General features: G+C 43.1%; 1 protein-coding gene across 2 annotated transcripts in view; it reads right to left on the reverse strand.

Moving 5' to 3' along the window:
• PHC1 (polyhomeotic homolog 1) overlaps positions 1-19,414 on the reverse strand; it is a 189,594-nt gene extending 170,180 nt beyond the window's left edge. The window contains exon 1 of one of the 2 annotated variants that reach the window (XM_085619935.1): positions 19,267-19,414. In XM_085619935.1, the coding sequence (XP_085476061.1) occupies positions 19,267-19,411 (145 nt within the window). In that variant the 5' untranslated portion in view covers positions 19,412-19,414. The remainder of the gene's footprint in view (positions 1-19,266) is intronic. The other variant, XM_085619936.1, reaches the window with a different exon arrangement.
• Between the last annotated feature and the right edge of the window lie 2,270 nt (positions 19,415-21,684).

Below are 21,684 nucleotides of genomic sequence, written 5' to 3' on the forward strand. Positions count from 1 at the left end.
ACCGAAGCAGTGTTGGGTGGAAGTGAGTCCGCCCTATATCATAATTAGGGCCTTAGTCTCAGAATTCACAGGCTGTAAATTTAACTGGCAGAAATGGAAAGCACTTCCTAAAACCAGACATGATTAGAGGAAGGCTCCAGGGCTACCATATAAACAGATCCCCAAGGGGCAAAAGGAACTCGAAATCCGTAGCAACAGAGTTCTGGAGAAATGGCAGAATAGAACATGAAACCACTCATGACACAGGTGAGAAATGATTTCTTACACTGCCTCCATCTCAACGTTTCCATGTGGTCCAGGGTCCAGACAGTAAAAATGACAATGTTGCCCAGGTACAATCATGTACTAGATGACCGGCTAATAGAGAGTTCAAAGATTGCTCATTGTGAAAGTTTTATGTACAAAACTACCAATAAGGTCACACCATTTGATTAGATTTGCGGTTATTTCTTAATAAGAGTAGAGCTGCACTGACTAAGATCCCACACTGTAGTAAAATATAGCAAAACTATCCACTCAACAGATGGCACTAGGACGTAAAAGACACAGCTGCAATAGGAGAACAGAATGTAACCTTCCCTGGCCCTCTTTCCCCTCTTCAAGGACAACCCTTCATTAGATACACATTCCTGCACTAAATCAAGTATTTATCTACCTACTTATCTGGCTTGGATATCATACAGGGAGGACACCTTCATTACCTCCTTTCTGGAGTGACCAACATTCCTAGAAGAGGCTACAAGTGACAGACTTGAAAGGTCCACCATGCTCCTCAACTTGAAGGGTTACAATTCTTACGCAGGTCTAACATCTTGACCTCTTCTCACCTGCATTCTGCCCACACTAAATCCATTCCAAGAAACACAGCAGTATACAAGGCATTGACTAACAGTAGACTGGAGACGTAGAAAACACAATCTATGGATAAAGATGAAAGACGCAGCTAGCCCTAGCCTTACTTGTACACCTATCGCCCATCAGTCCCACTTCATTTGACTTGTTATACAATCCTGTCTCCTCATCACTATCCACCTCTCTTCCCAGAGGTCAAACCCAGGCACTAAGAGCTGGCTTTAAGGTTATAGACCAGAATGAGCAGGCAAAAACAATTGTTGAGGCGTGAATGCTTGGTTTGTTAACATCTTTCATAATATATTGTGGTCAGCCAAAAAGGATAGAAAATAAATTGAATCTTTATCCAGGTTAGATTTTTTAGAAATGCATACACTGATTCGGATACTGTTTGAAGGTGGATAATGGGTATGAATCATGCACAACTAATTTTATAGTCAAAAGAGACTGAGGACACTCAGTGCATTACAAAAATTAATACACTTTAAAGAAAGTAAATAAATATGTGTATTCATGCGTCGAGCACTGCACTCATATATATATATACACACACACACACAAAGTCCACAAATTACACAAGGCGGGGCGCACTCCCTAATCAGCACTCTCCAAATGGAGGGAGAACCAGGCACAGCCGGCGTCCGCAGAGCCGGACGCATTTCGGGCATACGCCCTTCCTCAAAGGCTCTCTGCTCCCCAAATGACCACCATCAACAAGAACACCAGTATTTCTCCCATCTTTAATAGGCAATACAGATCAGGTGAGTCTGCAAAATCGAAATGCAATCTGGGACCGGTAGTCCTTCATAATACAACCCAAGTGGTCTCGGTGGCAGCCATCTAGCAAAATAGTACATAATTACGGGTGTGTTTTGATGTTAGCCCTCGTTCAAATATTGTGCCAAAAGATCCAAACCGCTGAATCAGCCATCAGCAGTGGAACCGCTCGATTCTGCGGTGGTGCGCCCCCGGCCGGATCGGAACAATGTATTGCTTGAGTGATTCCGCACAACGTGACCCAGGTGTGCTCCATACTACTTTAGGCATTGGGGCTATATAAATAGACTCACTCAGGAACTGTCAGCACCAGAGGTACTTTTAAAACAAAAGGCATTTGAGAAAGGTTTAATACCGAAACGAGTCATGCCTGTTTAAATAAATGGTCTTCACAAGCCCCGCTGTGTCTCCTCATCTACTTCGACGGAAGAAAGTGGTTTTTGGATATATTGCGTGCTGCCACTGACACGCGAGGAGGGCCCTTCCGCAAGAGCCTTGGGGATCAATGGCACTTTCCCGGACTACCCTGCATTCCAGAGAGAACAGAGAACATGCTGACAATGCGTAGTCCATACTTACATGGAGAGACGTTGCTACTTCAATGGCGTCTCCGGACCTGCTACCGATGGAAATTGCGAGGTTGGAAGTGTGGGATGTAAAGACCTTTATTGCCCAGCACAGCGCCACAGTTTCTACCTGGTCACGTTTTAAGTTGGTTTCCTACTTTGGAACACAAAGAAAATACCGGCTACACGGGACCACTCACCAGCACGATGGACAAACTGCATGCTGGGTATTGTAGTCTCAGAACAATGTATTGCTTGAGTGATTACGCACAACTTGACCCAGGTGTGCTCCATACTACTTTAGGCAGTGGGGCTATATAAATAGACTCACTCAGGAACTGTCAGCACCAGAGGCACTTTTAAAACAAAAGGCATTTGAGAAAGGTTTAATACCGAAAGGCGTCAGGCCTGTTTAAATTAATGGTCTTCACAAGCCCCGCTGTGTCTCCTCATCTACTTCGACGGAAGAAGGTGGTTTTTGGAGATGTATATATATATATTGTCCTATTTTGTTTATACAAGAAGCAATAAGGTGAGACTGCATTTGTATTGTATGTGAAGAGGTATAAAGCCCACTTGGCTTTACTGATTGGTTCTGTGGAATTCATTATTTGAAAGGACGCAGCACCTTTACCTGCAATTGTGGCATGTCACACCATCAAGGACTGGGGTAACGAGTAGAAACCCTATGATGGAGCCTACTGCAAATATGAGTGAGGGTGCTGTGTCCTTTAAAATAAAAAAGAATTCCGCTGAGCAAGTCAGTAAAGCCAAATGGGCTTGATATCTTGTCACATACAAAACAGATCCTGTCTCACACCTTAATGCTTTCTGTGTTAAGGATATTGAGGGAAGCGGACATATCTTTACTCCATCCCTCCTTTATTGTTTACTTCTCACTCCTTGATTGTTTACTGGTTCACTGAGCACCAGTACAAAATAAAAAAAACAATCCTCTGGGTTGATTAACCGTAAAGTCTCAACCTAGATACACAAGTTAATAAGCCATCAGTATTATGGTGCAAGATACAGGGTTCACTTTGATGAGATTGCCAATATCCTGATGCCACCATCTCCGCTAGCACACATTACAAGCATTTGCAATGCAATAGGTCTCACATTTACATGAGTTTGAGCTAGTCACATTGCAAATACCAATGCCTTTTATTTTTGTTTGTGTTTTTAAAACTTAAATAAAAGGCATTCTCATTTACAATGCCAACAAAAATAAAAGGCATTGGTATTTGCAATGTGAATAGCTCTAACTCGCATAAATGCGAGAGCTATTGCATTGCAAATGTTTGTTCTAAAGGAGGTTGGGCAGAGGAAAGTTACATGGGTTCTTTGTACCGTGATGAATACAGTGTGAGGAAATTGTTTTATGCACTTAAGAATGTAGCCAACCCCGCCCTCTGCCCCAAGCTCTGAATCCCATCCCCCTACCCAAGGCTGTCCAGCTCACAAGCCACGCTGGAAGGAAAAGTGCGCTGGCACCGGTGGAAGCGCCCTGAACTTGTGCCATATGTTTTTGTATCACAAATACAAAAGTGATGCAAAAAATATAGAGATTAGGACTTTCCCCTCTCTGCGGCAGTTTCGACTCTGCCCAATGCACACGTTCATACTTTGACAAACTCGATGAGAACAGAATTTGGTACTCACTTTCGCACTACATTCACCAGGGCGCTACAATCCACCTGCAGCCACGTAGCAGAAGATGACACCGAAGAGCAAGGGGTGCCGCATCTGGTCTTGCACCGGAGACCGATGGAAAACAGCACACGAGCCAAACCACCAGACTGCTGCAGCATTTACAGAAACAAAAGCGATGTGACTCATTCCGACGCGAAGCCGGCCAGGTCGGATCCCACGCACGCAGAAGATGCCCTTTAAAGCTTGCTCACAGGTCTTTCCAGTGAGCGAGACGTGCCGCAGCCCCATTCTGTTGCTGCCCCAGAAGGGTAATGCCTGGCAGTAGAAACGTTCTCGAGGACTGGTAAGACGCCTCTCGCACGCCCCCTCAGAAATACACATACTCAAGGGGCGGAGGAGGGGACTCTGTGACCGCTAATAAGGTAAAAGCACGGAGCTGCGGCAGGCAATGGTGAATAATCGCTCTTTCATGTGGGACATCATTCATTTTTTTAAGGCATGTGGAAATTAGGTAATTTGCCTAGAATCACAGGATGGTGAGCTTTAACACTGAGCGCGGTGTCCTTGAAGTGAGCGCCGCGCTCAACAGAAACGCGAAATATAAATAAAGTGAGCACGGTGTCCCTAGCGGACGCCGCTCAGCGGTAGTACGCTAAAGCAGAATGAAACAAGCTGGACAAAAAGTGCTTACTGACTAATTTAAAGGAGACTGTATAACACCGCAAGTAAAACATCCAGTCGGATGGACCGTTCAAAAAGGAAACAGGGCGGTAACAAAGAAGCCTCATTTTCAATCGGAGGCCAGCGTTTTGCATAAATGATGACGCCAGCCAATCAAAAAGATGGGAGTGGCTTCAAACCCACTACAGAAACGTTATCGATTACAAGATGCCTCGCAGAGCGAGGGAGCGCATGCGTACTCCAACGCTAGGAAAGACCTAAAAATCAAGAGAAATAGTGATAAATTGATGAGTGAAAGTCACTATCAACTCTAAAAAGAAACCAGATCAAAAAAAACCTTAACGGGGCCATGATGACAAAGTATCTTAATGCAAAAGCAACTCCAAGGGCTTTGTAGTAAACAATGAACCCTGCATTTTCTTGGACTTACCTCAAATTCAGGAAAGACTGGCCATACATACATATCATGTAAATGCACGAGTCATTGGATAATTTTGATCATCAATATGGCTAAGCAGATTTCGGAAGTGATGCAAGTAGAGACTGTAGTGAAACATCAATATGAAAACTAACTTTTAATTCAGAAGAAAAGAAAAGACCTGACACAGTACAAAGAATATTTCCCAAATTCTAAAATTACCAAATTAATGAAAGACGTCCAGAAATTCAAACACTAGACTACATACCATTACGTTACAGATATTACTCCAGACGCCTGCCTGCAGGACCAAAAAGAAGAGGGGGTAGGCAAATGAAACACCATTGAAGTGGATATTAGCAATAGAGAAGGGTAAAGTTCAAGTTATATTCTATATTCAGATTCTTTATTTTGGGTCCAAGTGCTTCCAACCAGAAGGGATCATTCAAAGGGAGGGCTACGGACAGTTTTAGAAAGAGGAAGACAAGAATGGAGTAAAGAACACAGGATAAAACGTACAACCACAGGAACATTGGGCATAGATTCCCCCAGAATAACAAGGATAGGGGTGTGGAATTTCTATAGCCTTATTCCTGGACATATTGTTTGGGGACAAGGACAACAAGTTTTTGTGTTTATTTTGTCCGTGGGACAAATAGTCCCAACCCCTGAAGCACAAACCCTTTGGCTGCCAGTTTACAGTACCACATTATGGTTCAGGGAAGGTCATTGTCTGCAGTAAAGGCAATACTTGGGTCCATATGTTAAAGCTGTTTGGATTTATGGTTCATTAATACAAGTCATTTCTCATTAAGGAGAGTACTCTTAGGAAATGTTGGGAGTTTGGACTGCACTCCTGACAGTGGTTCCAGTATAAAAATGTGCACACATGTTTGCAAAGTTTAACAATATGAGGCTACATACAATGCTCCCAGAATGTTCTCTAATTAGATGCAAGTATCTGCAGAAGCATGACAACAAGATTGATAATACTGTGCTTTCAAAACAAAATGTTCACGATAGAAATGCAACTAGAAAAAAATGTTTTGCTAAACTACTGTGAAATTGTAGATAAAATTTCTTTGAGGCATCATTTAGTAAAATGTGTTGATGCATGCAAGTATTCCCCCAAATTATCCATAGTGGTAAATCAGTGCACCCATTTTCAACAAGATAATGGGAAACATGAAAATAAACAAGCATGGGCCAAGCCAATAGGTCTGATATTGGTAGTCAGTCTTTTGCTTTAGTCAATGCGTGTCTTGTTTTGATATGTTTTTTGTAAAACTTTGTGGGAGCTGCCGGGCACTCACCATTATAACATTGCAAAAAAAGCAATAATATGTTTTGGTCTCAAAAAGCACACATTGTCAAATTAGTCCCTGGCACTGAGCAAATCTACTTTGCGTGCCGATTTGCTCCTTGGGGAAGAGCTGAAGCCAGTCGAAGGATAGAGACAGAGAATTTTAATAAAAACAAAACGTCTTGGTTACCTCCAGATCTAATTAGGTGTCCAATTCTTAGAGAACGTCACAAAACTGCACTCAATGTTTATGTCCTTGCATTAGTGCAGATTTACGGCTTTCATGAATTCACAAGAATTTAAAGAAGTAGGTCAGGAATTCGTACTCCTGCAAAATATCTGTGAACTGCTTTTTAGCAGGAGCAAATATGCAAGAGTAGATTTGCTCATGTGAAAATCTGTGTGTGTGTGTGTTTACAAGTTCACTTTCCTTCCAACCACTTTTCCCCCCAACCCTGAAAGAAGTTTTACTTCTGCCCTTGTCAGGAATAAATTTCAGACCTTTCTCAGTATCAGAAAAGATTAGAGAAGAGCTGCCGAAAACTATTAAATTATGCAATTTATTATGTTTGCAGAGACTCCAAAGGGCAATCCAACCCTGGAACTGTTGCTTAACGCTACCTACAGCACCTGCATGTAAATCTGTGAAAAGGTGGCAAAATAAGGAAATTGCTAGAATTCAAACCCTTCTATACTAAGCCCTGGCATAATCAGAAAGCCTAATATGAGAGGTTTCATATAATGAGATTGCTGCCATAATTTGTCGGTGCACTACGTAGCAACCTGTCCCATGGACAACTAGATATTTTATTAAATTCCACACCCCTGAAGATGCTGCGCAACAGTACAACAAAGGAACAATTAGAGATAAACCTCAGTGGACTAGCAACTGATAAACAAATGAGCCACTTCAATAAAGGATTAGGTTTTGCGTCAACCCAAAACCAAGAAATATTTTATATTAGAAAGGAGCTCAACAAATTCTTTAGAAAAATATGACTGAGGTTTTTGTTTGAAGGGCAAATAACATCAATACGAACAAATTATAGGATTGAAAATATTTCGAATTTTACACCACCCCCTTATATGATCCACCAGAAACTACAACATTTGAAAATGTTATACTAAGAGACATACCCACCACAGAGTCTAGAAATGCAGGTTCCACTATAATTTATCCAAAAGTGAGAGTGCAGCACTAAGAAACCTTAAAAATAAGAATATGGTCATAAAACCAGCAGATAAGTGTGTGAAAGTGGCTCTGTATATACTGTTCACAAATAGGTACAGGGCGTAGAGAGTCCACAGTCCCTAGAGGTTTGGCAGAGGCTAAAGTTAGATATAACCTTACTCTCTAAAGTGGTAGCTTGGTCGAGCAGTAAGGTAGTATCAGAGGACAGTGTAAAGCATTTGTTGCACACACTCAGTCAGCAAATAGTCTCACACACTCAATAACTGAACTCTAGGCCAATGGTTTATATATATAAAAAAAGATATGCTTGTTTTATTTTAGAACCAACAATAGGTATTAAAATATACTTTCTCAGAATGAGATGCTTTATATAAATACTTTTGCAATATGCAATTGACTTTTGTAGAAAGTTACAAGTGGTTGCAATAGGCAACACAATTTTAAACACAATCATGCATTGAGTTCAATGGACGTTTCAAGTTATTTGCAATAGATTACTTTTAGGATTACTTTTGTGATTCCAGGACTGGATCCTAGATTCAGCCCTGGGACAGTACATAGAAACAAGTGATAAAAGTCGACTTAGTTACTGTTATGATTTTTAGACAATATTTTGCTATTTTAAAAGTTGACACTTAAAAAATATTTCATAGAAAACAGTCAATGATTCCCTATGGAAGAAAATTCAACTTGCAGGTATAGTATGTTCTCGTTACTTTTGTAATCCAGTACTGGGTGCCTAGACTCAGTACTGGGACCTTTATCCAAAACAGGTAAGTAATTACGTTTTCACAATTTATACGATTTTTAAAGAATATTTAAAGTTTGCAGAAATCGACAGAAGAAATTTCACAGAAAAACAGTCAATGGTTTCCTATGGAAGAAAATTGGGTTACTGGTAAGTACGGTTGTGTATATTTTTCAGAGTCAGTGCTGGGTACCAATATCCAGCACTGGGGGCTCACCTAATAGCCGGTGAGTATTTTTGTTTTCGTTATTCGGCTGATTTTTGGTGAATATTTTAAGTTTTGAAAAGTCCACACTTAGAAGAAATTTCAGGAAAAAACAGTCAATGTTACCCTATGGAGAAAATTGAGTTGTCGGCTTTAAGGTAAGTACTCAACTGGCATTGTTAAGGTTCTGGGCATAGACTCAGGGGTCTCTCAGGGTCAGGTAGGTACAGTTGTTACACTCTCAGCGGTACAGGGGCAGCCGGGTGCAGAGAGAGTTAGGCCCAATGTTATCCTATGGGAGGCAGGGGGGCCCTGGTTGGTGGCTGCGGACTAGCAGGCCACGCGGCTGTGGGAGCTGGGCTCCTGGTTACTTGCTCAGGGCAAATGGGGAAGTAGATAGGTGTAGAGGTTACACTGCCAGGGCCACTCGGGAGGCTGGGTGCAGGGTGCTTTTGAGCCTTCGGGTGCTCAATTAATTTCAATGGGAAAGCTCCGGTTTAGAAAAAGACTGCAAGCTCGGGGACGAAGATTCTCCAGGTGCCACCACCACTTCGAGAGGTATGTTGGGTAGTTGGAGGATAGGTAGGTACCCCGGAGTTGGGCACAGGGGGCCACGGGGCGCTGGGTGCAGGGGTGCCTTTTGGTGTCGGGAAAACTTACCCTCTGTTGATCGCGGTTGGGGGGCACCTGGTTCTGAGGCTACAGGCGTCGTCAGGAGCGTCAAGGGTAGTCCTTGGGTGCCGGACTCGGGGTCACAGTCGCCGTGGGGTCGTCCTTGTGGTCTTTGTTCACTCCGGCACAGGCCAGGCTTGGCGGGTGCAGAGTGTGAAGGGTTTGCGGTTCCGGGCTGATGCCAGGGATTAGAAGCAGATTTTGAGTAGAGCCTCTACTCATGGGAGTCCCAGGGGCTTAGAGCGAAAAGGTCGCCAGGTCCTCCTGGGTTTGTGAGGTTGCTGGCCACAAGAGATGCCGGGTTGGAGCAGGAGCAGGTTCGAGGGTCGACAGGCCGGTAGGGCTGGGGCCAAAGCAGTTGGTGTCTTCCTCTTCTTAGCAGCTGCAAGGCAGGTCTTCTTTCTTCTTGCTCTTCTTTGCATTTCGGAATCTGGGGAAGGAAGGTTCAGGGTGCCCCTAAATACTAGATTTAGGGGCGTTACAGGTAGGTGAAGGGCAGGGACCAATGGGTCCCTGTCCTGGGGTGGGTACACCCCCTATCCTGCCTCTCTCCTGTGGGAGGGGGGCAGTAGCCTAGTCCTGATTGGGCAGGTCTCCCCATCTTCAAGAGGGTGAGAGCCCGGAGATGTGCTTCACCTCGCCTCCCCCACCTGAGGGGTGGGGTTGGCAGGCTGACACATCCCCTGTTCTTATTTGGGGTTTCTAGCCAAGCTTTCCGCCAGAATGGGGGGTTGCAGTGGCCCGGGGAAGCTCACAGAGGCGGCATGCCTTTGAAGCTTCCCCCTGCCCATCCTGGGGGAGGAGATCTAGCACCTCGCCCAGGATGTGCATTGTTGCAGGCCCAGGAGAGCAGGAGCTCTCCTACCCAGGGGTCCAGCAACATGTCTGCTGTGTGGCAGCCTAGGCAGCCTCTCAGACCAGACGTGGATAGTAGGTTAAGTTTCAGGGGGCATCTCTAAGATGCCCTCTGGGGTGCTTGGTACATTAAATCCCACAATGGCATCAGTGCGGGTTGTTTAATGAGCTGAGAAGCTTGATACCAAACTTCTCAGTCTTCAGTGTTGCCATTATGGTGCTGTGGAGTTCGTGTTTGGCGAGCTCTCAGCAACATGTACTAAATGGCAGCACTGCACTTACAGTGCCCAGGAATGGACCTGGGTACTGTAGGGTCACAGGGCTCCTGCTCCTGTGCCCACACCACTGGCATAGGGCACCGAGCTAGACGGGTGGCTGATGTATGCCAGGGCAGTCTAGGTGGTGGGCATGGCACACAGGGATGTGTGCCATGTCAACTCTGTTTTGTCCTGTACCCAGACACTCAGCCTGCAAGGGCAGTGTGTGTGTGTTAGGGTACAGGGTCTATAAGGATGGCACAATGAGTGCTGCAACCCTTACAGGCCTTCCCAGGTCACAAGGCCCTGGGTACCTACGGTACCATTTACCAGGGGCTGACATGTGGCCAGGGTTTGCCAATTTGGGTGTTAGGTTTTTAGGGAAGGAACATAGGCCCTGGGCACCTGATTGGCAGGAGTCCAGGGCACACTCAGTCAAAGTACATTCAGCAATTCAGCAAAAAGTGGGGGCATAACATGCAAGAAAGATGGCACTTTCTCACAATAAGTGTGTCCATAATTATTCAATCAGCAGAAACATACCAAACAAAGAGCTTGCACTTCCCACCAGATTTAGCAGGCTATAAGAAGCTTTCATATGATCCAACTGTAAGGTTGCAGAACAAAATCAAGTAACTGGTTATTGGAGTGAACTATCAATATCAATATAGGCATTAGCAAAACCAATAGGTCTCGCATATATCTGAGCTATTGGCTTTGCCATTGTTTTGTAGCCATGCTGTACAGCAATGCAGATGCTTAGCAGTGTATTTAAAACTAATTTTAAAAAGCACTATGACAGAGCCAGGGCTTATGCACTTTCAAAAAAAAAGTGCACTAGCACTGGATGCATCACAGTGATTTTTTTGTCTTGCCTAGGTAGCAGATGCTCTGCATGCACTGTCTCAAAGAGACATGTAGTATCTAGGGTATGGGCTTCTAAACACACCCATGTTTTTCATTAGTTCCTCTTACTGTCCGTTAGAAATGCTGACTTTTTCATTGGTGAAAACACTTAGTAGTCCCTCCTTTTGTTCCACCCTGGAGACTACCCCTGCTACATGAATCCGTTCCCTATGGGCCATATGTTTTCCTTCAGTGCACTGCTTTGTATTTTGCTCTGTCCTCACTGCTGCTCCCAGTTCACCTAATGTCTGTGCCTTAAAAAACAATACTTCCCGTCCCTCGCAGCTTGTTTGTATTAAGCTGCTCTTCGCTCCCTCTCAAACATCCTTGTTTTCTTTTATGTTGCAGAGTGCATGTACAGCCGCTCCGGTTACACTCCTGCTCAGTTTGTTCCACTACCCTGCCCAGCCTCTCTTCTGCTGCGCTTTCACGTCATCCCAGTCCGTCGGCGCTGCAACCAGTCTGACTGATCCAGGGCAGTCCTTTTGGTTGCTTTTATACATCATAGGTTAAAACCGTTTCTATTGGAAGCTGTTGAGTTCTACTGGCTGTGATGTTTTTATTTAAATTGCTCTACTGAGTTCACAAGTACAGACAGAAAAAAATAAAGAGTACTGCCAAACAGTATTTCAGAAAGATTTACGACGGAAACAAAAGACAGCATTAAGGTCACTGGTTTTATTTCCTACTCTCGTATTTCTTTTTCTTTCTCTTGTCTTCTCCTTTCTCTTACCCTCTAGTTTTGTTTGTCATTCCTCGCCCTCTCCTTTCTCTTTCTTTAGCTGTTTTTCCTTCTGTCTCATTTCTCTTTCTGCCCCTCTTATTTACAAGTCGGTTCACTTTCTTTCCATCTTGTTTCTCTCTCTCTCTATTGTTTTGCTTTCACGGTTCAATGATTTTTCATGGCAAAGACACGAAAATCCTTGAGGACCTACAAATAAAAGTCTTCAAATCAGTCTTTGGGGTCCCTAGGTATATAGGGCACGCTAATGTCAGATTAGAATTTGGTCTGAAAAGGCAATCTCTGGTACAGCAATCTGCCTTTTTTAAAACATTATATTCTCTGTTTCGTTCGGACCAGGGTACCCTTGCAAACAATTGTTGGCAGGAGATAACGAGGTATGAGCATGTTAGGAGTTGGAGAGCTTATCTACGCGAGAGTTTACACAATTTCAAGTGTCCAGTCTTTGAAGAAGAAGTTAGGAGCAAAGCAGTTTATAAACAGACAATAAATCGTTCAGTCACTCTTTTATCGAGTCTTTGAGATAAGGATGAGCTCACAATAAAAAGAGTCACTCCTGGTCAGTTATCAACTCATTTATTAAATTAGAACCTCAATTATATCTCATGACCCATTTAAAACCATTTCTAAGGAACACATTTATGTTGTTATGGTTTGGGAGATACCCTACAAAGGACAGAATACCCAAATGGGGAAAAAACGGGTCCACAAAAAGCTATAGGTTTTGTGGCTTTATAACGAATCTTTAATACATATTGTAACTATGTGCCCCCAGCTGTTAGAAGAGCGGAAGACTCTGTTGAGACCCATTTTTAATGAACTAGGGGTGAGAACATGTCGACACACCATTATAATCTGTCTCACTGGAAATATGCCCTGCCTGATCTCACGATTTGTAACGTTCATTTTTATTGCTGAAAAAAAGCGACTAACGAAGACTGATAATGATTGTTATTGCAGCCACATGTCGTCAAAGACATTAATACCAAAATGATAATTTGCTCCTAAATGTTTAGTGCATGACTCAATTTGAGGTTCTAAAAGGTTTAAAATTGTTATAGTGATTGGGAAAACATCTGTGATTTAAGAAAAAATTGTTTAAATTTTTTTAAAATACCTACTATTAACTGTATTTTGTGGGCCGTCCTGCCAAGGAGAAAATTATTTACTTCTTAATAACAGTTTTTGGAACTGGCCGCCATCACAACTGCACTTTACTTATTGCGGAAAAAAATGTAATAAAAATCATTGCACAATTGTACTTTCGTTATTGATTGGCACAGGCACTTTTAATCATTGCTGCCAACTTCTTAGGATAAAGCGGTCCATGTGTTTTGTCTGTAAAAATTAATGTTCTTGGCCTATTGTGTTTTTTTCTTGATTGTAATGATTTTTATTAAACAACAAATAAAGTATAACTACAGCTCATGCACATCTTGTTTTTTACGTGGGTCGATCGGTGTAAACTGTTATACAAAATTGGCATTCTGATGCAATCTGTACAGAATCAAATTAATGCATTCATTTATGTTCACGTCCAGTCCTTGCTACAGTTGCCAATTTGAATGCAAGCTGCATCCCTATAAAGCGCTCCGATTCCTTTGGGCCAAGATCAAGGTGCATTTCCACCAGTGATATGACCTAACAGTTAGCCTCATCTATGTCAGGAGCAAATTTGTTTTTAAGGGGAAACGGGACGGAAACACTGTCAAAATGACTTGGTGTCGGAGAATGGATTCTTTTCCCCATGGAAAAAGTTTCTTTTATAGCTATTTAGATATGTGTAGCTGTTCCCCACTCTTACATGTTTGTAAATACTTGCAAATGTGAGTACACTTGTAAAGCTATAATTATCAGAGCATGTTAAGATTTCTTTAAGCGCACTCAGCACAGCACAACCTGAGCATCACTAACTCAGCACAGCACCATCTCAGCATCGGCATCGCACCACCTCCACATCAGTGCACTGCCATCAGCACAACATCAGCGCAGCACCACCTCCGCATCGTCACTGTACCACCTGCATCAGTGCACCACCACCAGTGCAACAACACCTCAGCATCAGCGCACCACCTGAGCATCAGCGCACCACCTGAGCACCAGTGCAGTACCACAACAGCATCACCAAGCACCACCTCAGCAGCAGCGCCTCTTCTTAGCATCCCTCAACACCACCACAGTACCACCTCTGAAGACTCTTGAGACTGCCCATGGAGGACAAAAGGAGGAAATGGTGAAGAAGTCATACAACTAAAAGGTATTTGCATGGTGTGCCAATGTGTGATGGGTGAGTGAATATAGGGATAAGCAAAAAACCGACATGAAGCCATATGTTGCTTTTTAGACAACTAAGGCGTGGGATTTGTACACTACCTATACAAAGGGGTATACAATGTATACTGATTTCACATGCTTGGAGGCTCTGTATAAATCTGTCACTGCAGCTAATTAAGTTAGAACCAGGATAACAGTGAGAGCACTACTGATGAGCAACATTTATGAATTCTAATATATTTGAACATCGACCCTCCACAAACTGAAACACAAAGTGATGCTAGCCTGCGAGGATGCAGGTTTTTGGTAGGGACACTGTCCCAAAGAATTTCCCATGACCCAGTGGGACGCAAAAAAGGCAAGACGCGTGACACATTAGACATGTAGGGTCATAAACAACCCTCATGTTGTCAACCAGGCTGATGGGAGAGCAAAAGAAAGTAATACTTCAGGACAATTTTAACTTATTAGTCCCATTAAAAACCCCAGGGCATTAACAATCCATCACCCCTTGTACGTTTCTTCGGGAGAGTACAAAACAAGGTCTTCCAAAGAGAGACAGCCCACCTCAGACGCCATCCAGGTCTGGGGTCAGGAGCGGAAACCTCACAATTAAGCATGCCACAACTGTGGGTGAAGGTTCTGGGTTCTTTTAATGAATTCCACAGAACCAATCAGGGCTTGATACGTTCACACATACAAAATAGATCCTGTCTCGCCTTGTTGTGAGTGTTAATTATATGGAGGGTGATGGACAGATCTTAACTCCCCATCACCCCTCCATTGCTGACTGACAGTTGAAGTACAATGGCCAAAGAGTGAGCAAATACACAGACAACTACAATGTATCATGTTTGTCTGCCTTCTGACCTAGGTTCTTGGCAGTCATGACCAAATAAGATACAACAAAGGGTCTCAGTCTGTGTAATTGAGTTTTCCTCAAAACAGACCCAACAAGCATTGGCATAGCCAATAGGTCTCGCTTTTGGGACCTTATAAGTGTTTAGCCATGCAACAGTTGCATAACTAAATACTTCTAAGGTCCCAAAAGCGAGACCTATTGGCTATGCAAAGCGGCCGCGAAATTGAAAGTGATCACGATCACACATCAAAGCGGCAGCACGGCCTCGAAAGTAAAAGTAATCGCGGTAAAGCGCGGCGCGCATGCACTGTAGCTCTAGGCTGGCCTGGTAGCACTTTTTGGAGCCCTCTCAATAAGTCTCGCCAGACCAGCGCATGCGCTGGGTCAGGCGAGACCTAAAAATGGTAGGAAAACTACAATCTAAAATGGATAAGCGTCCCAATTAAGTAATTGAAATTCACTTAGCGTGCTAAAGGCAAGTTCTTACTGTTCAAATTAACAAAATTATCAGGGATCCGGCAATCAGGTTTTCCTGGGCACTGCTTGCTGTCTCCCTTCCATAACCTTTAAGGCTCCAACTGGTCTAAGGTCAAACAGTGAGGCGGGGGGTAGGGGGCTAGATGAAGATCAACCCCCAACACAATTCCACAACAGCTTTCTCATGCTCTGAGGCTCGTATCTCATTACCTACAAGTAAAAGTCAAAAAATCCATGTTGAGAGACACATACAAGATTTCTGTACTCACTGGACCTGCAAGTTCACAATCTGGCAAAGTTAAATTTCAATTCACAGTTAGTCTGCAGGGGCATCTTTTAAGGTGCGATGTCACTAGTACTTATGGTTCAATTGATAAGTAGTCAACAGTTGCAGATTAAGGACATTCCCTCTAGTCAAATGTAACCAGTCACAATCTAGTGGGGGTAGAAGGACCAAAATCCCTAGGATCCTTTTGGGGCTCTAAGATAGGTACATTCAGAGACCTATTTGTACCTGTTGAATAGTAATTAGAGGTGGAAGATAGCAGAAAGAACAAATTATTATTATTAATGGTACTTATAGTGCGCACAGCTACTCCAAGGAGTGTCCTGGAGCAATACATACAGTACGGTTAGGCCATAAGATGCACATTTTATTTAAAGAGCCATGTTTTCAGCTTCTTTTTAAATAAACCGGAACACTTACAGAATGTAAGTCAAGCGGAATAGGTGGATTGATGTACCAAAAGAATCTGGTCTTTAGCTGCTAACTCTGACCAATTCCATGTGTTACTGTTCAATTTGTTCCTTTTTAGGATGCTGTGTATAGACGGGTGTAGGTGGATAAAAAAACACCATATATGCAAGTAAACTGATAGGGAGTACAAGAAGCCAATAAGAAGACTGAAAGAAAAAAGTAGCATAAGGACGGCTTAATATGGCCGCCGGGTAGGAGCTTTCTTGGGAGCTCTCGGGTTGGGGGATCGCCAAATCAGTAGATATCCCCCTATTTGCCCGACCTCCACCCCTTAACCTACCTACATCTACTGCCACTTTATTCCGGATCTTCGATTTTGTAGTGGCTCACCCGCTTGCACGACTGCCTGATCTCTGAGGTCCCCTACCTTGACTGTCTCACTGCCCTTCAGCAGCACTGAGCCCTCCGACTAGGATGATCGGCGACTTGACCACCTCCAGGCGAATTCAAACCTTTGTCCTTTCGCCAGCTGACATACTTCTCCCCAGCGGGACTGTTTCTTTGCCCCCCAAGGTGTGAGCGCGTCGCCCTGCCTTCCCTCCTCTGCAACGAAAACGCCTTACGGTTCTTGAGTGGTGACGCCCGGGTCCCCCCCTGGTTGGGGTCACTCGAGCTGTCGCCAGAGCTCTGGGGCCAGAATTCTCCACAACGCCGAAGCATGGAGCGCTGCCACAATGGTCTGATCATAGCTTGATGGAAGGAGCTAATTTAAGCAGAATCACCGCCAATTTCCCGACGGACGAAGAAACGCGAAGTTTCAGAATGGCGGATGACGAGAGACTTCAATAACCAGCTCAGAAGGTAGAGAATCAACAACCGGATTGCCCGCCAGAGCGCCTGTCTTATAAGGTTTTTACCCGCCCTATTTCCCGACAAGGCAAGATAACTTTTGATGCCAAGATCGGTGTAGCTTTTTAACCTTGCAGCGTTCGTGTACTAATACCCGCCTGAACCCAAGATGCCGGCTAAATTGTATGGATGGCGCTCTACCTTTCCTTTGCGGAGCTACGCTTGCGACCGATAATCAAATCTGAATCTACCAGCACGACGATCCTCTCCATAACGACTGGCCCTCAGATGGCAACCATGATGTAGATATCTGCAATTCCCTCAGCAATATAGCCTATCGTGGTCGCTGCGACACTTAGCTCAGCACGTCCCATGACACCAAGCCGAGCTGCAATATGCCAACATTGTCTGCCGGTTTATCAGCTGCTCCCGCAATGTATCTTACTAAGGATTTCCTCTTAATGGCCGACAGATGATGAGCTCCAACCGGGAGCCCCCTATGCTCGGGATTGCCTTTTAGGCTTTAATCCCCTGGAAGCTACCCCCCTTCTTGGGCCCCTACTCACACCTGGGGTTAATCTTGACTGTGGTTCGCATCTCTCCAACTCCCGCGTTGGTTTTTGACATTCTTAGAGTAACCTTGAACATTATACTGACTCTTAAGACTGAGCAATATGGCCGATACCCGGTGGAGCTGCCATACAGCTATAGAGGAGATCGGCCCTGGTTCACCCCCTCGGCCGTCACCTACCCAGCCGGACATTGGGCACAGTTCTACTTGTCTCCTTTCCTCCCTCTTCCTCTGACGAATTTCAGTAATATTTTTTGTTTTCTCCTTGCTTTTCTATGCTCTTGTAATGGATGTAATTTTAACATGTAATTCATTGATCCTCTTGTAAAGCGCTCCGATACCTACGGGTCTAGCCAGCGCTATATAAAACTCATCAAATAAATAAATTAAATAAATAAATGGCTGAATTTTCACAGTTAGAGGAACTGGCATGTAAAAGGACAGACCAGCTGAGTGTTGTGTGCACCAAAGGACAAATGTACAAAGTGACAGACTAGTGAGATGACAAACAAAAAACAGACAGGTTAATAATCAGAGAGCACTGAGAATCAAGGTATATACTAGCTAGCTAGCAAACAGATAATTAGATCAATAAAAGGACAGACAAGAAAACCACCTGACAGATAAGGGGGAGGGGGGGCATCCAATAGAATAGGGAAGTGATTGACAAAGAGACAAACAGCAGAACGGCAAATCAAGGAGCACGCAAACAAACAGGCAACAAGCCAAGCAAAATCAATGAATGCACTGGTGCAAGGAGGAGGACACCTATGGACATACCAATGAGTGCACTGATACAGACAACAGCAAGCAATTCCACAAAGAAGCAAATGAAATTGATGGGCCGACAAATAAAATGACAGACTAATAGACAAATTAACCAACAGATGTGGGTGAGACTGGTTTTCACTGCATGGATATGGAATTGTGTGGCAGGACAATCGGTGATTGGATGGGCAAATGGGCAGACGGCTGGATCGATTGGCATGCAGCTAAACTGATGAAGGAGCATACATACACACGTAGGGATAAATCGATGAGTTTCTAGACTGATAGAATGAGTTGACCTCAACAGGTATTTATAATTCGAAAGTTTGATAAGTTAATTTATGAGAAGAGGGGATGGAGGAGGTAAGGACAGGTGGGTAAACTGATGGTTGTGTAAACACATAACGAACCTACGTGTTCATGGCAAGAAAGGAGGTGAAATATTTTCTTATAGGCGAGAGGATTAACGATTTGGAGGGGGCTTTGGTGAATGCAGAGATAAACCACTGGGTATGGGAAACACTGATGAATAGATGAGGCCTCAAAAGGCCGGACAATTAACGACTGGTTACGCTGATGAATTGAAAAGTAAAAAGGATGCTGGACGAATAAATTCCAGGTTAGATTAGTAGAGTAAGAAATGAATATACCGATTTAAGGATAAAGTAACTAACGTGCGACTAGCTGAATGGCGTTGGGCTCACTCCTTTCTAGAGCTGCAAAACAAACATGCTGATAGATGGGCCATAAATTCCTGTCATTTGTTGCTGCCCGCAGACACTCATGGGCCCTCGTCTCCTCATTGGCAGGTGGAATGCACGCCCCACTGACAGCCCCTCCCCATTGGCTGTCGCCCTCCCCCGGTTGTGATACAGTCCACTAAAAATATCTGAAAGCATCCCTTCCCTCCCGAGCCGCCTGCAGCCACCGCGCTCTGTTACCTCTCTCGAGCCTATGAGCCCCTCGCGTCCCTGCAGCGCCACCGGGAGACCCCGCAGCGCCGCCTCCACCACTCCGCGCCGGAGGCTGTGGCCGGGACCGCTCCTCAGTCTTGTTGTGTCTGCCTCTGGCAAGCATACGCGTCATTTCCGGTCTACATGCGTCTATTTCCGGGTCACGTGACACACCCGGACTGATTTTTTTTGTTGTGTGATGTTAAAAGGGTCTTTAATCAAAGTACACGGCGCAAAGCCATTAAATAAAATCAGTTGTAGACTTAGCGGCTTGTCGCCTTCCAACAAGTGTTAATGCTAAAGACTAAGGGGCAAATTCACAAGCCCCTTGCGCCACTTTTGCGTTACTTTTAACATGGGAAAAGTGACGCAAAAGTGGTGCAAGGGGCTTGTGAATTTGCCCCTAAGTAACGTGGTAACCATCGTTTGTCAGTACGATTAAGATTTAGAATTTTGTCCTAAATTCAAATTCGACGTCGTATGCCTGTAGCTCTCATCCAGACACAATGGGTAAAAGGCAGTTTTGCGAGCACCTCTTTCAGTTCATCTTATTCTTTTTACTTGGTTTTTGTAAACATCTTAACGTGACTTGCAAGAATGCCGTACTCGTATGTGCATATATATATATTTTTTTTTTCACCAAAAAGAAGAGATATTCGCACTCCAGGAGGACAGTTCAAAAGTTTCTTTACTTTCAAATACATATATAGATATATATATATTCACTGAAAAAACCATAGGTTTCAGGCCTGATATAGTTAGGAATTAGCATTTAATAAACCTTAGAAATTCACTGAAAAACAATAGGTTTTAGGGGTGTTATAGTTAGCTGGACATTTCACTCAAACAAAACCATTGAAATTCCTCCGATATAGTTAGTTGTACTAACTACATCTCGCGCGCCCACAATCCACTGCTGATGATGTCACATATTACATAATTCATGGCATGGTCAGTGACATCACTGATGACATCTCAAATGACATCACTGATGACATCATCCAGTGAATGTGGTTTGGTTCGCTATTTAAATATGTATTATATATAGAAAGCAATTTGCACTGAAGAATGTGTGAATATATAAATATAAATATCTGGATGGAGGATTTAGTAGCAGTGTGATTGACTGTGTACTTGACTAATTTATAGTGTATCACTAAATATATTGGATAGTGACTAAACTGTGTAAATATCTGTATCACTTTGTCAGTTGTTGTGTAAACTGCTGCACCAGTTGGTTACTAGCTACTTGAAAGTCTATATTATTTATTGATTAGTTAACTAAGTATTTGTATGGGAGAGTGAATGTGTGTGTGGTTCGGTGGGGGGTGTGTGACTGCCCAAAGATGTGTGAATAGTTGATTCAGTACGTATATATGAAGTTAAAACTACATGTTATAACAGTTGTTTGGGTGAGTGAATATCTTTATGGGTGTGGAGATGAGCAAATATATGTCTCAATGGTACATGTCCAACAAACTAGAAAAATACAAGCCAGTGTATGTGTCATTTGTTGTATATAAATAAGTATACATAAGACTCAGTGATTGTATGAGTGACTGTATGGATAACTGTATAGTTGTAAAAGTGATTTTATAACACACTAAGTATGAGCTATTATCTATATGAATAGATGAAGTGGTGTTTTTATAAGTGTATAGCTAAGTAAAAGTAAGTATGATCCATTGTTTGCATAAGTGAGTAGGATGACTTCATAAGTGATTAGGATGTGTCCTGGTGTGTAATGTCGATATAGGTGTATAAGTATATTTGATAGTGTTCGATTAATCATTGACAGCATGTATGAGTGAATCTATAGGTAAATGATTAGATGTGTGTATAGATCTAGGAATCACTGAGTGTGTGTTTAGAAACTTGTATTGGTGTGTCAATGGTTTTAAATCTGGCACTCTGTATTTTACAGTGAGTGATGAAAGGTTATACTAGTGTATGATGAGGTGTATCTGATTGTCACGTGGATGATGTCATCAGTGATGTCATTTGAGATTTCATCAGTGATGTCACTGACCATGTCATGAATGATGTAATATGTGACATCATCAGCAGTGGATTGCGGGCGCACGAGATGTAGTTAGTATAACTATATCGGAGGAATTTCAATGGTTTTGTTCGAGTGAAATGTCCAGCTAACTATAACACCCCTAAAACCTATTGTTTTTTCAGTGAATTTCTAAGGTTTTTTAAATGCTAATTCCTAACTATATCAGGCCTGAAACCTATGGTTTTTTCAGTGAATTTCAAAGGTTTTTTAAATGCTAATTCCTAACTATATCAGGCCTGAAACCTATGGTTTTTTCAGTGAATTTCAAAGGTTTTGTAAATGACAATTTTTAATGTATTAATTATTATACTGATTTTTTTTGATACTGATTCACTACATTTTGT

The sequence above is a fragment of the Triturus cristatus genome, chromosome 7 (assembly GCF_964204655.1).
Source record: "Triturus cristatus chromosome 7, aTriCri1.1, whole genome shotgun sequence".
In the NCBI taxonomy this organism is placed as follows: Eukaryota; Metazoa; Chordata; class Amphibia; order Caudata; family Salamandridae; genus Triturus; species Triturus cristatus.